The sequence below is a fragment of the Bombina bombina genome, chromosome 8, assembly GCF_027579735.1.
Source record: "Bombina bombina isolate aBomBom1 chromosome 8, aBomBom1.pri, whole genome shotgun sequence".
In the NCBI taxonomy this organism is placed as follows: domain Eukaryota; kingdom Metazoa; phylum Chordata; class Amphibia; order Anura; family Bombinatoridae; genus Bombina; species Bombina bombina.
The window spans coordinates 36,651,849-36,666,046 of NC_069506.1; the positions used below are offsets into that span (position 1 = coordinate 36,651,849).

The 14,198-nt window shown below is 36.9% G+C and overlaps 1 protein-coding gene across 2 annotated transcripts in view; it reads right to left on the reverse strand.

The window, feature by feature from the left end:
- The window catches only part of LOC128638378 (group IIE secretory phospholipase A2-like), a 67,858-nt gene that overhangs the window by 16,606 nt on the left and 37,054 nt on the right, over window positions 1–14,198 (reverse strand). The window contains exons 1-2 of one of the 2 annotated variants that reach the window (XM_053690308.1): window positions 11,440–11,523; window positions 1,185–1,234 (exon numbers count right to left, since the gene is read on the reverse strand). In XM_053690308.1, coding sequence (XP_053546283.1) covers window positions 1,185–1,221 — 37 coding nt within the window. In that variant the 5' untranslated portion in view covers window positions 1,222–1,234; window positions 11,440–11,523. Of the gene's footprint in view, window positions 1–1,184; window positions 1,235–11,439; window positions 11,524–14,198 lie in introns of those variants that run through there. The other variant, XM_053690307.1, reaches the window with a different exon arrangement.

Below are 14,198 nucleotides of genomic sequence, written 5' to 3' on the forward strand. Positions count from 1 at the left end.
CCCATCAGTAGCGCAAAGCTGAATAAAGGGACAGGCATTTAGCATGGCGCTACCATATTAACAAGCTGCTCGCTTCAAAGAGCATTGAGTAAACCAGCGTGCTATCCCAAGTCGTGAGTATGACTCAGTAGTGTGGGGGGAAATATCAACTGTGCAATAGAGCCAGGTGCACGCTAACATATCCAGGGAGCGGGCTGACGGAAGAAGCGCACAGTAATGGCGCTGTATAAAAAATATTTATTGTCAGTGTTAAAGTGAATAAAAAATTGTTAAAGTGCACACAAAAAATATTTGAGCTTAAATAAAAAAACGGAATTAGTGTATAAACCTCACTGAAAGGTTTATATTGCCCCATATAGACTCCATACATGACATCTAGACAGAATGTATAATAAAGTTCTATTTGAATCATGAAAGTTTACTTTTGACTTTAGTGTTCCTATTTTTAATTATGTAGATAACAAGATTACAGAAATAAAGCAAGAATGACAATGCTGTCTCTTTAAATCGCATTTGGACCATATATTTTTTTCTTGCGTTTTCTGAGACCGTGTATATATATACAGGTGGCCCTCGTTTTACAACGGTTCAATTTACACCGTTTCAGAATAACAACCTTTTTTTCCAGTCATGTGACTGCTATTGAAAAGCATTGAGTAGCAGTGTATTTATTAAAACAGCCAGTAGGTGGAGCTGTCCGCTTGTGTTGCAGCAAAGCCAAGCAAGCTGAAATTAATCAGTTTAACCAGACCTGAGCTATCGAGCAGATTTCAAAGGAACAAGATCTTCCTGTCTATAAATCAGTCCAGATTGGAATGCATAGAAAGAACTGTTTGCAGAAAAATGCAAGTGAAGCCTGTGTGATTATTTTATTACGTTTATAATGCTGTTTAGCAAATGTTTTTGTTCATTTTACTTAGTTTAATTATATATTCTGTGTTGTGTGATTATTTTATTAGGTTTATAATGATGTTTAGCATTTAAAGTCTTCATTTCAAAGCTTTAAAAATAATGTATTAGGTGTTACTTATGACAATTTTGAGAGGGGCCTGGAACCTATCTCCCTCACTTCCCATTGACTTACATTATAAACTGGGTTTCAATTTACAACGGTTTCGATTTACAACCTGTAATGTTATATAGAAATATTTACAGACCTGAAAAGTTGTTGACCAATGACTTACCTACACAGAGCAAAATTAACAGCAGCGGTGTTTCCATGTGAATTCTGTATCTGGCAAAAAACAAGGAGATAGTACATATCATTAAAGGGACAGTAAAGTTAAAATTAAAGAGACGTAAACCCCCAAATTTCTCTTTCATGATTTAGACAAAGCATACAATTTTAATAAGCTTTCTAATTGACTTCCTTTATCTAATTTGCTTAATTCTCTTGGTATCATTTGTTAAAAAGCATACCTAGGTGGGCTCAGGAGAAGCAAAGCACTACTGGGAGCTAGCTGCTCATTGGTGGCTGCACATATATGCCTCTTGTCATTGGCTCACCAGTTGAAAAGCAAGTTATTTGAAAAGCAAGAATGTAAGTTTAGATGCCGGCCCATTTTTGGTGAACAACCTGGGTTGTTCTTGCTAATTGGTGGATAAATTCACCCACCAATAAACAAGTGCCGTCCATGGGTCTGAACCAAAAATAGTCTGGCTCCTTAGCTTAGATGCCTTCTTTTTCAAATGAAGATAGCAAGAGAACAAAGAAAAATGATAATAGGAGTACTGTAAATTAGAAAGTTGCTTAAAATTGCTGCTCTATCTGAATCATTAAAGAAAAAATTTGGGTTCAGTGTCCCTTTAACCACTTAGCTGCCAAAAGCCACATCTTCGTTCTATTGCAGCAAAGGGGTCAGAAACAGTAAACCGTAAACACTCTGTAATTACAGAATAACTAACTGCTATAGAATAACAAATCAGCCAAGTTTAAACATTTTTAAAACAAATTAACATCCTTTTTACTGTAATTATTTTTCAATAACCAAACTCCACCCACAATTTGTCTTATTTGGAGGAGCCAATCTGGGCTTTAGTTCACAGACAACAAGGGTAATTATGGTCATAATGTTAGTATAAAATGCATTGTTTTGCAGTTGTTATCTGATAAAGCCAATTAGAAACATCTATGTAGCAGGGCTAGCCTTGAGAAGTTAGCAAGTGCGTTTCAAGTTCTGAGAATTAGAATTTCCCTATTTTCCGAGCGTAATTCCATGAAAAGGGGGTAAAATAAATAATGAAACTATATCACATATTTATTTTATTGCACATAACAAAAAAAAATGTATAGAAATCACAAGGTGTTTACTATCCCTTTAACCCCTTAATGACAACTGACGTACCAGGTACGTCATGCATTAACAAGCAGTTAATGACAATAGACGTACCTGGTACGTCAGTTGTCTAACATAGTGCTGGAAGCGATCACAATCGCTTCCAGCAGCTCTGAGGGTATTGCAGTGATGCCTCCATATGGAGGGATCCTGCAATACCCCTTTACAAGCCTCCGATGCAGAGAGAGCCACTCTGTGGCCCTCTCTGCACCGGAGCGTCGTTGGTGGGTGGGAGCAAGGCAGGGAGGTGGGTGGGCGGCCTGCCAAGGGCCTGTGATTTGGAGGGGGGCGGGATCGGAGGCCGGATCGGATGCGGCAGTGTCCGGGGGCGCGCACGGACGCGCGGGCGCGTGCACGTGGGCGGGAGCGGGTGGGAACTGCTACACTACAGAAAAATGTAATTTCAAAATTGGGAGAAAAGGTTTTTTTTTTAATGCAATAAATGATCGAAGGGTTCTGGGGGGGGGGGGGGGGAAGCTACACTACAGAAAATGGGAAAAAAGTCCAAAAAAACAATAAAAGCATATTTTTTTAAATAAACTGGGTACTGGCAGACAGCTGCCAGTACCCAAGATGGTGCCCATTAAGTTAGAGGGGGAGGGTTAGAGAACTGTTTGATGGGGGATCTGTGAGTTTGGGGGCTAAGGGGGGATTCTATACAGCAGCATATGTAAATATGCTATAAAAAAAACCCAAAAAAAACAAATATACCTTTTTATCTTAGTACTGGCAGACTTTCTGCCAGTACTTAAGATGGCGGGAACAATTGTGGGTTGGGGGAGGGAATATAGCTGTTTGGGAGGGATCAGGGGGTCTGATGTTTCAGGTGGGAGGCTGATCTCTACACTAAAGCTAAAATTAACCCTGCAAGCACTACAGAAAATGGGAAAAAAGTCCAAAAAAACAATAAAAGCATATTTTTTTTAATAAACTGGGTACTGGCAGACAGCTGCCAGTACCCAAGATGGTGTCCATTAAGTTAGAGGGGGAGGGTTAGAGAACTGTTTGATGGGGGATCTGTGAGTTTGGGGGCTAAGGGGGGATTCTATACAGCAGCATATGTAAATATGCTATAAAAAAAACAAAACAAAAAAAAACAAATATACCTTTTTATCTTAGTACTGGCAGACTTTCTGCCAGTACTTAAGATGGCGGGAACAATTGTGGGGTGGGGGAGGGAATATAGCTGTTTGGGAGGGATCAGGGGGTCTGATGTTTCAGGTTGGAGGCTGATCACTAAAGCTAAAATTAACCCTGCAAGCTCCCTACAAGCTACCTAATTAACCCCTTTACTGCTAGCCATAATACAAGTGTGATGCGCAGCAGAATTTAGTGGCCTTCTAATTACCAAAAAGCAACGCCAAAGCCATATATGTCTGCTATTTCTGAACAAAGGGGATCCCAGAGAAGCATTTACAACCATTTGTGCCATAATTGCACAAGCTGTTTGTAAATAATTTCAGTAAGAAACCAAAAATTTAGAAAAATGTAAAAAAAAAATTTATTTGAACGTATTTGGCGGTGAAATGGTGGCATGAAATATACCAAAATGTGCCTTGATCAATACTTTGGGTTGTTTACTACACTACACTAAAGCTAAAATTACCCCAAAAATCTCCCTACATGCTCCCTAATAAACCCCTTCACTGCTGGGCATAATACAAGTATGTGTGCAGTGGCATTTAGCGGCCTTCTAATTACCAAAAAGCAACGCCAAAGCCATATATGTCTGCTATTTCTGAACAAAGGGGATGCCAGAGAAGCATTTACAACCATTTTTGCCATAATTGCACAAGCTGTTTGTAAACAATATCAGTGAGAAACCGAAAGTTTGTGAACAAATTTGTGAAAAAGTGAACGATTTTTTGTATTTGATCGCATTTGGCGGTGAAATGGTGGCATGAAATATACCAAAATGGGCCTAGATCAATACTTTGGGATGTCTTCTAAAAAAAAATATATACATGTCAAGGGATATTCAGAGATTCCTGAAAGATATCAGTGTCCCAATGTAACTAGCAGTAATTTTGAAAAAAAGTGGTTTGGAAATAGCAAATTGTTACTTGTATTTATGGCCCTATAACTTGCAAAAAAAGTAAAGAACATGTAAACATTGGGTATTTCTAAACTCAGGACAAAATTTAGAAACTATTTAGCATGGGTGTTTTTTGGTGGTTGCAGATGTGTAACAGATTTTGGGGCTAAAAGTTAAAAAAAAGTGTTTTTTTTCCATTTTTTCCTCATATTTTATATATTTTTATAGTAAATTATAAGATATGATGAAAATAATGGTATCTTTAGAAAGTCCATTTAATGGCGAGAAAAACGGTATATAATATGTGTGGGTACAGTAAATGAGTAAGAGGAAAATTACAGCTAAACACAAACACCGCAAAAATATAAAAATAGCCTTTGTCACAAACGGACAGAAAATGGAAAAGTACTGTTGTCATTAAGGGGTTAAAGGCACATTAAACCCCATTTTTTTTTCATGATTCAGATAGAGAATACAATTTTAAACAACATTCCAATTTACTTCTATTATCAAATTTGCTTTATTCTTTAGATATCCGTTGTTGAAGAAATAGCAATGCACAGGGGTGAGCCAATCACACGAGGCATCTACGTGCAGTCAACAATCAGCAGCTACTGAGCCTATCTACCTATACTTTTCAGCAAAATATATCAAGAGAATGAAACAAATTAGATAATAGAAGTAAATTAGAAAGTTGTTGAAAATTGCATGCTCTTTCTAAATCAAGAAATACATTTTTTGGGGTTTCATGAGTGTCTGCTGTGAGTGCCAGCAAAATATTACCCATTTATACTAAATCTACTAACCAGATTAAATAAGCCGTGTGTACCAGCGGGAAGACAAATTGATTTTTCTCTGTATTAACTTATATGCAGATTGTTTTCTGTGCTTGTGCAGCCAGGCGATACGACCTGCCATATGTCGTGTTTCTTACAGTACAAGTTCTGCCTCTGTACAAAAGCTTTCTAGCAGAAATATAACAAGGATGTCAAATAAATATCAGCATGTGATAACACTCAAAGCCTCCGTATGTGACAGCAAATAAAGAGTGTAATAGAGAGTGTAAAAAAATAATCTGTAGCGGTAGAATTATACATATACAGCAACTACGTGGCAAGGGGGGGGGGGGCCTTAGCCACCCAAGCTTAACCCCTTAACCACCACAATGTACCCTGTAAGTTACTGTTCATTAAATAGCAATCCCCATTCTAAGATAAGCGACGTACAAGGTACGTCGCTGATCATTAAGGGGTAAAAGTGATGGTGAATCCTAGCGTTTATGAAACGCTAGGATTTACCAGTGGAACAAATAAAGGGGACATTCAGTCATGAAGTAGAAAATACTTTATGCTAAAAGTTTCTTTATTTGTCTGAAGCATTCACCGCACTGAGCTCCTCAGGCAGCCCACGGCAGAAAGCTATTTTGCTGTGAGGTGATCTTAGCCAATAGTGTGCCAGCTATCCTGCATGGCATCAGCTGGCCCGCACGGCTATTGGCTAAGAGGTGGAAACGTCACCTCACAGCAAAATAGCCTTCTGCCATCCCCTTTATTTGTTCCACTGGTAAATCCTAGCGTTTCGCAAAGCTAGGATTTATTATCACTTTAAAGGGACATGAAGCCCAAAATTTTTCTTTCATGAATCAGATGGAGAAAACAATTAAAAAAAGGTTTCCGATATACTTCTATTATGATTTTTTCTTCTCTATCTTGTTATTTGTTGTTGAAGAGATATCTAGATAGGTAGCATGCACATTTCTAAAGCCCTACATTAGAAGGACACAGTGCTGCCATCTAGTGCTCCTGCTAATGTATAACATTTTTGCAAAACTGCTGCCATATAGTGCTGTGGACACGTGCACACTCCTGAACTCACTTTCCTGCTTTTCAATAAAGGATACAAATTTGATAATAGAAGTAAATTGGAAAGTTGTTTAGAATTGTATGCTCTATCTGAATCATTATTTTTTTGGGGGGGTTTATGTCCCTTTAATAGTTGCCCCACATGTGCCCCCCAAATATTATAATCCATCCAAATACAGTTTCCCATACGCAGGACATGCCCCAAGCCTACCTTCCCCCCATGGCACACCCCACACCTGTCATTAAATGCCCAAACAATTTGCGCTCATAGATACCGGACATCTATAAATGTAAAGTTACTGCATTATGCCAAGCAATGTAACATGCTCCTTGATAAAGTGCACAAAGTAGCACTGGCTGGCATAGCACGCATATGTGAACCCTGAGAAATACCTCAAACATTGAACAACATACAAAAAAGATCATTAAAGCAGGGGCCGACAAATCTGTATAAAAATGTAGAAGTCAAAAAGAATATTTAGGAGTCAGACAGTGGTATTTGTATATAGATAGAAATTTAGGAGCCAGGGGTAAAATTCTAGGAGCCCGTGGCTCCCTCCCTGGCTACTTGATTTGTTGAGCCCTGATTCATTTACCTGTATGTTAAATCTTTTGAAAGTGATGCAGCATATCTGTAAAAAGCTGTCTAGAAGGAAAAAAAAAAAAAAACAATCACATGAACATCTCTATGTGAAAATGAAAAAGATACTTCACATCAAAATTTCTTCAGCTCACCAGAGTAAGTGCTATATGGACAGTTATTCTTCAGGTACTCTTTTTACTGTCACTTGCATATTGAAAACAAGCAACAGTCATCATTGCTGAGTTCACAACCTGTTTTACTGTGATCTGGTGAAATTTCACCATAATCTCTCACAATTTCATAGTAAACTTCCTTATACTGAGGAGGGAAATAAAGTGACTGTGCCTGCACATGGCAGGTGTACACTACAGTGTATGTCCTGAGACAAGCATTCTGATTGGATGCTCAATGTCCCTCTTCAATAGAATGTGACCACTTTCTTAAAGGACCAGTCAACACAGTAGATTTGCATAATCAACAAATGCAAGACAACAAGACAATGGAATAGCAGTTAGTCTGAACTTCAAATGAGTAGTAGATTTTTTTCTGACAATTTTAAAAGTTATGTCTTTTTCCACTCCCCCTGTACCATGTGACAGCCATCAGCCAATCACAAATGCATACGCGTACCATGTGACAGCCATCAGCCATTCACAAATGCATACACACTTATTCTTGCACATGCTCAGTAGGAGCTGGTGACTCAAAAAGTTTAAATATAAAAAAATCTGTGCACATTTTGTTAAGTTCGGAAGTAAATTGGAAAGTTGTTTAAAACGGCATGCTCTATCTGAATAATGAAAGTTTAATTTTGATTGAGTGTCCCTTTAATATCTTTATTACATAGAGCAGCCTATGTGATATTTTCTAGTCAGTTTTTTTTACAGATATGCTGTATCACTTTGAAGTCCCTGAGCAAAACAAAAGCAGATATCAACAGAACAAAAACGTAGCACTAACAATGCAGTGTCTTATCTACTGCTGAAAGTATATAAGAAACAAAAGGTCTATCAGTAGTTTCCCCAGGTATCTATCTTTATAATGTATAGAATAAGCTGATTTATAGAGAAACATCAGGATATTTCCTAGCTTAATAGAGCAACCAATTTATTTATAGGCTTGCAATATTAATTCTTGCCTTATCGCTATAATATATTATGTGGGGGGGTTTAATACATTTTTATCTATTCTTAGTTTAAAAATGCATTACTTTATTATAATCTCAAAACATAAATTCCTTCTGGAGTGTAGCTAAGACAAAATGTACTTGTGTAGCTTTCATACGCACAACTTATGCAGTATGTGTGCTTTGCTGTTATATTTAAAGGGACAGTCTACTTAAAGGGATAATAAACACCAAAAATATTGTTTAAAAAGATAGATAATCCCTTTATTACCCATGCCCCAGTTTTGCATAACCAACACAGTTATAGAAATATACTTTTTACCTCTGTAATTACCTTGTATCTAAGCTTCTGCTGACTGCCTCCTTTTCTCAGTACTTTTGACAGACTTGCATTTCAGGCAATTAGTGCTGACTCTTAAATAACTTCACGTGCATGAGCACAGTGTTATCTACAGCGAGTGCAGAATTATTAGGCAAGTTGTATTTTTGAGGATTAATTTTATTATTGAACAACAACCATTTTCTCAATGAACCCAAAAAACTCATTAATATCATAGCTGAATAGTTTTGGAAGTAGTTTTTAGTTTGTTTTTAGTTATAGCTATTTTAGGGGGATATCTGTGTGTGCAGGTGACTATTACTGTGCATAATTATTAGGCAACTTAACAAAAAACAAATATATACCCATTTCAATTATTTATTTTTACCAGTGAAACCAATATAACATCTCAACATTCACAAATATACATTTCTGACATTCAAGAACAAAACAAAAACAAATCAGTGACCAATATAGCCACCTTTCTTTGCAAGGACACTCAAAATCCTGCCATCCATGGATTCTGTCAGTGTTTTGATCTGTTCACCATCAACATTGCATGCAGCAGCAACCACAGCCTCCCAGACACTGTTCAGAGAGGTGTACTGTTTTCCCTCCTTGTAAATCTCACATTTGATGATGGACCACAGGTTCTCAATGGGGTTCAGATCAGGTGAACAAGGAGGCCATGTCATTAGATTTTCTTCTTTTATACCCTTTCTTGCCAGCCACGCTGTGGAGTACTTGGACGCGTGTGATGGAGCATTGTCTTGCATGAAAATCATGTTTTTCTTGAAGGATGCAGACTTCTTCCTGTACCACTGCTTGAAGAAGGTGTCTTCCAGAAACTGGCAGTAGGACTGGAAGTTGAGCTTGACTCCATCCTCAACCCGAAAAGGCCCCACAAGCTCATCTTTGATGATACCAGCCCAAACCAGTACTCCACCTCCACCTTGCTGGCGTCTGAGTCGGACTGGAGCTCTCTGCCCTTTACCAATCCAGCCACGGGCCCATCCATCTGGCCCATCAAGACTCACTCTCATTTCATCAGTCCATAAAACCTTAGAAAAATCAGTCTTGAGATATTTCTTGGCCCAGTCTTGAAGTTTTAGCTTGTGTGTCTTGTTCAGTGGTGGTCGTCTTTCAGCCTTTCTTACCTTGGCCATGTCTCTGAGTATTGCACACCTTGTGCTTTTGGGCACTCCAGTGATGTTGCAGCTCTGAAATATGGCCAAACTGGTGGCAAGTGGCATCTTGGCAGCTGCACGCTTGACTTTTCTCAGTTCATGGGCAGTTATTTTGCGCCTTGGTTTTTCCACATGCTTCTTGCGACCCTGTTGACTATTTTGAATGAAACGCTTGATTGTTCGATGATCACGCTTCAGAAGCTTTGCAATTTTAAGAGTGCTGCATCCCTCTGCAAGATATCTCACTATTTTTGACTTTTCTGAGCCTGTCAAGTCCTTCTTTTGACCCATTTTGCCAAAGGAAAGGAAGTTGCCTAATAATTATGCACACCTGATATAGGGTGTTGATGTCATTAGACCACACCCCTTCTCATTACAGAGATGCACATCACCTAATATGCTTAATTGGTAGTAGGCTTTCGAGCCTATACAGCTTGGAGTAAGACAACATGCATAAAGAGGATGATGTGGTCAAAATACTCATTTGCCTAATAATTCTGCACTCCCTGTATATGAAACATATGAACTAACGCTATCTAGCTGTGAAAAACTGTCAAATGTATTCAGATGAGAGGCGGCCTTCAAGGGCTTAGAAATTAGCATATGAGCCTACCTAGGTTTAGCTTTCAATTAATAATACCAAGAGAACAAAGCAAATTTTATGATAACAGTAAATTAGAAAGTTGTTTAAAATGACATGCCGTATCTGAATCATAAAAGTTTAATTTGGACTTTACTATCCCTTTAAGAATGTATATTGTTTAAAAAGATAGATAATCCCTTTATTACCCATTCCCCAGTTTTGCATAACCAGCACAGATATTATTAATATACTTTTTACCTCTGTGATTACCTTGTATCTAACCCTCTGCAGACTGCCCCCTTATTTTAGTTCTTTTGACAGACTTGCATTTTAGCCAATCAGTGCTGACTCATAAATAACTCCACGGGAGTGAGCACAATGTTATCTCTATGGCACACATCAACTAGCGTTGTGTACCTGTGAAAATTTTTCAAAATGTATTCAGATAAGAAACGGCCTTCAAGGGCTTAGAAATTAGCATATGAGCCTACCTAGGTTTAGCTTTGAAATAAGAATACCAAGAGAACAAAGATCTTTGATGATAAAAGTAAATTGGAAAGTTGTATAAAATTGCATGCCCTATCTGAATCATGAAAGTTTAATTCTCACTAGACTGTCCCTTTAACACAAAATTGAAACATTATATTAAATTACTACTAAACCATAAATTATAACTGTTATGTTAATATATTTTAAAATAATTATAATAATAATGTGTGAAAATTAGATAAAATACCACTTATAAAGATTGATATTTTATAGTTCTATTAAAATAATATACCATCTAATTTCTGTAAACTATAAAGCTGTAACATTTATAGTGTAGTACATTTGTATTAAATAAGTGATGTAGAAAATTCATTTTATATATTTAAAGAAAACATTTTACTCTTAATTAGCAAATCAAAACACACCCCTAAAGCCTAAATTGATCCCCTGATGTGTTTCGCCCAACCTGCTTGAGAAATCCCACTTGTTCGCATCACCACTAGCAAGTGTATTCATTAAAACTAAACCTCAGCTAGAGAAATGACTATATATTCCCAAGTACAGCATTTGCTGAATGTAATTCAATAGAGACCAGGCAAGTGAGCACTAAATAAATATGGCCGAGGCCACTGCTTGCTGTGCCTATGTTCCAAACAGCCTTTAGCACATTTGGTGCAGACACTTGTTTAAATTGTAGAAATTAAATTTTCAGTTTGCTTCATAATCACTAAACCGGCTCTGAATACATTGTGTAAACAAGGGGGGAAGTGTTAATATCTCAGCCTACAAATCATTCTATCCATATGGATACTAATTTGTCCATGTCACTCACTCTTTAACACTTAACAGCTGTCTGTTTACTGCAATATGCTCTAAACTTACACAAGTATCAATAATGTAAAGCTGATATGAAACTCACAATCTTATCCTTCACTGTGATGGGGTCTCCTTGTCTGAGTACTCTCTGTACTCTCCTTCTCCTTGCTCTGATGATATACTTGCACTGTTCCCAAATTATCAATGGTATTGTGGGTGGAGTTTCCCTGTGTGTTACAACTTCTCTGTTGTGTTACAAAATCAGAAATATTCATGTGAGTCCTCCCTAAAAAATCAGTTTCACTGCATACATTTACCTACCCTAAAACAAATTACATAAGACTTCCTTATATTTGTTAATACTAATGTGTTTCCCTGTTTTGTTAATACTAATGTATTTTTTTAAATACTAATGTGTTTCCTACAAACACTCGATCAACTCTTCTGATACAGTGAACTTTTCTTGTGATTTAAATTTGTAGTTTTTTTCCTGACTTTAAAGAGTTTGTAGTGGATCCTGTAGGATTTGGAATGCTGACACAAGACCATTCTACACAGTGATTGTTTGATTTATACAAGAGCTCATTAATTCTGTCACAAACTAGTCACAGCAGAGGAGATAAGTTATGCAATCCTCAAGATCGTTTTCAAGTGGCATTTCTTTGGAAAGAACAAGATAATAATAATAATAATAATAAATTATTATAATTAATAATACTACTGATTTAAAAAAGCAAGTTAAAAATGCACTCATAGACTCAAAGTAAATAATAAAGCTAGTGTACAAACCAGCAACGTACAAACTGAACTGAAATTATGACATCACCACCAGAGGAGTCACATGGTCTCCACCGCTGATACACATTTGCAGATGTTAGACTATAGAACACCAGGTATCAGAGCGTCTCTTGACACACTAATAAGATTACTCTCTGAAATGCTTTTAAAGCACATTTTGTTTTTTCAAAATTTTTAATAACTAAGGCTTGACAAAGGCCCATATACAGCCGAAACGCATAGCTAAATTATCCTTTATATTCTGATTTTATTCTCCTTTTTTGGCTAGACTGTGTGTGCGTCCATAGGGTTGCCACCTCAGCCATGTTTTCCTGGACACTTATGAGTTACACATGCTGCAGGGTGTGCAGGGAGGAACATGTATTGTGTTTCTGGACAGCACTATTCATGTTCCTCCTTGCACACCCTGCAGCATGTGTAACTTATAAGTGTTCTGTATTTTAAGGGACCGGTGGCAACCCTAGTGTGTGAGCACCCCCAACTGATGCAAGGTATCCGGTTATTGGTCAGAAATACCAGGGAGCCGCTATTAGTAATCACAGGCTTTTTGTGTCACATTTGTTCTTCTAGTTTTGAATTTTTGTAAAGTTATGGTATCCTTTGTAAAGCTATTGTATCCTTTGTAAATCTATGGTATCCTTTGTAAAGCTATTGTATCCTTTGTAAAGTTATGGTATCCTTTGTAAAGTTATGGTATCCTTTGTAAAGCTATTGTATCCTTTGTAAAGTTATGGTATCCTTTGTAAAGCTATTGTATCCTTTGTAAAGTTATTGTATCCTTTGTAAAGTTATGGTATCCTTTGTAAAGTTATGGTATCCTTTGTAAAGCTATTGTATCCTTTGTAAAGTTATGGTATCCTTTGTAAAGCTATTGTATCCTTTGTAAAGTTATGGTATCCTTTGTAAAGCTATTGTATCCTTTGTAAAGTTATGGTATCCTTTGTAAAGTTATGGTATCCTTTGTAAAGTTATGGTATCCTTTGAAATTAGTCAGAAAACAATCTACTGCTCATTTGAAATTCAGACCAAGTGGCAGTGCTATTGCATTGTCTTGTTATTATGCATTTGTTGATTATGCAAATCTATTGTTTGTACTGTTCCTTTAAAGGGACACTCAAGTCAAAATAAACTTTCATGATTTAGAAAGAGCAGCAGTTTTAATTCGCTTTTCCAATTTACTTCCATTATCAAATTTTGCAGTCTTTATATATGCACACTTTCTGGGGGAAAAGATCCTACTGAGCATGTGCACAAGCTTGCAGAGTTTATGTATACTAGTCTGTGATTGGCTATTTGAAGTTCAGATAAGGTGTTAAATTATTGTCTTTTTATTATGTACTTATTAATTATGTAATTCTACTGCATTGAGTGGGTCTTTAAAGGGACAGTCTAGTCAAAAATAAACGCTCATGTTTTAGATAGGGCATGTAATTTTTAAACAACTTTCCAATGTACTTTTATCATCAATTTTGCTTTGTTCTCTTGGTATTCTTAGTTGAAAGCTAAACCTAGGAGGCTCATATGCTAATTTCTAAGCCCTTGAAGGCTGCCTCTTATCTGAATGCATTTTGACATGTTTTCACAACTAGAGGGCGTTAGTTCATCTGTGCCATATAGATAACATTGTGCTCATGCCTGTGGAGTTCCCTAGGAGTAGGCACTGATTGGCTAAAATGCAAGTCTGTCAAAAGAACTGAAATAAGGGGGCAGTCTGTAGAGGCTTAGATACAAGGTCATTACAGAGGTAAAAAGTATATTAATATAACTGTTGGTTATGCAAAACTGCGGAATGGGTAATAAAGAGATTATCTATCTTTTAAACAATAAAAATTCTGGTGTAGACTGTCCCTTAAAGTTTTTTGATGGACCTTTTCAGCCTTGAAATTTTGAATAAAATTGGATGAAATAACAGTGCAGGGAATATATTTGTTATTGAAAATAGGTTATTCCTTTTCACCCATACTGGATTAGATATTTCCTGAGCATTATGTATTACCTTTTTATACATATATTATTATTTCATTAGCAGTGCTGCCACATTGGCAGAGGTTTTTTTAAATAAAG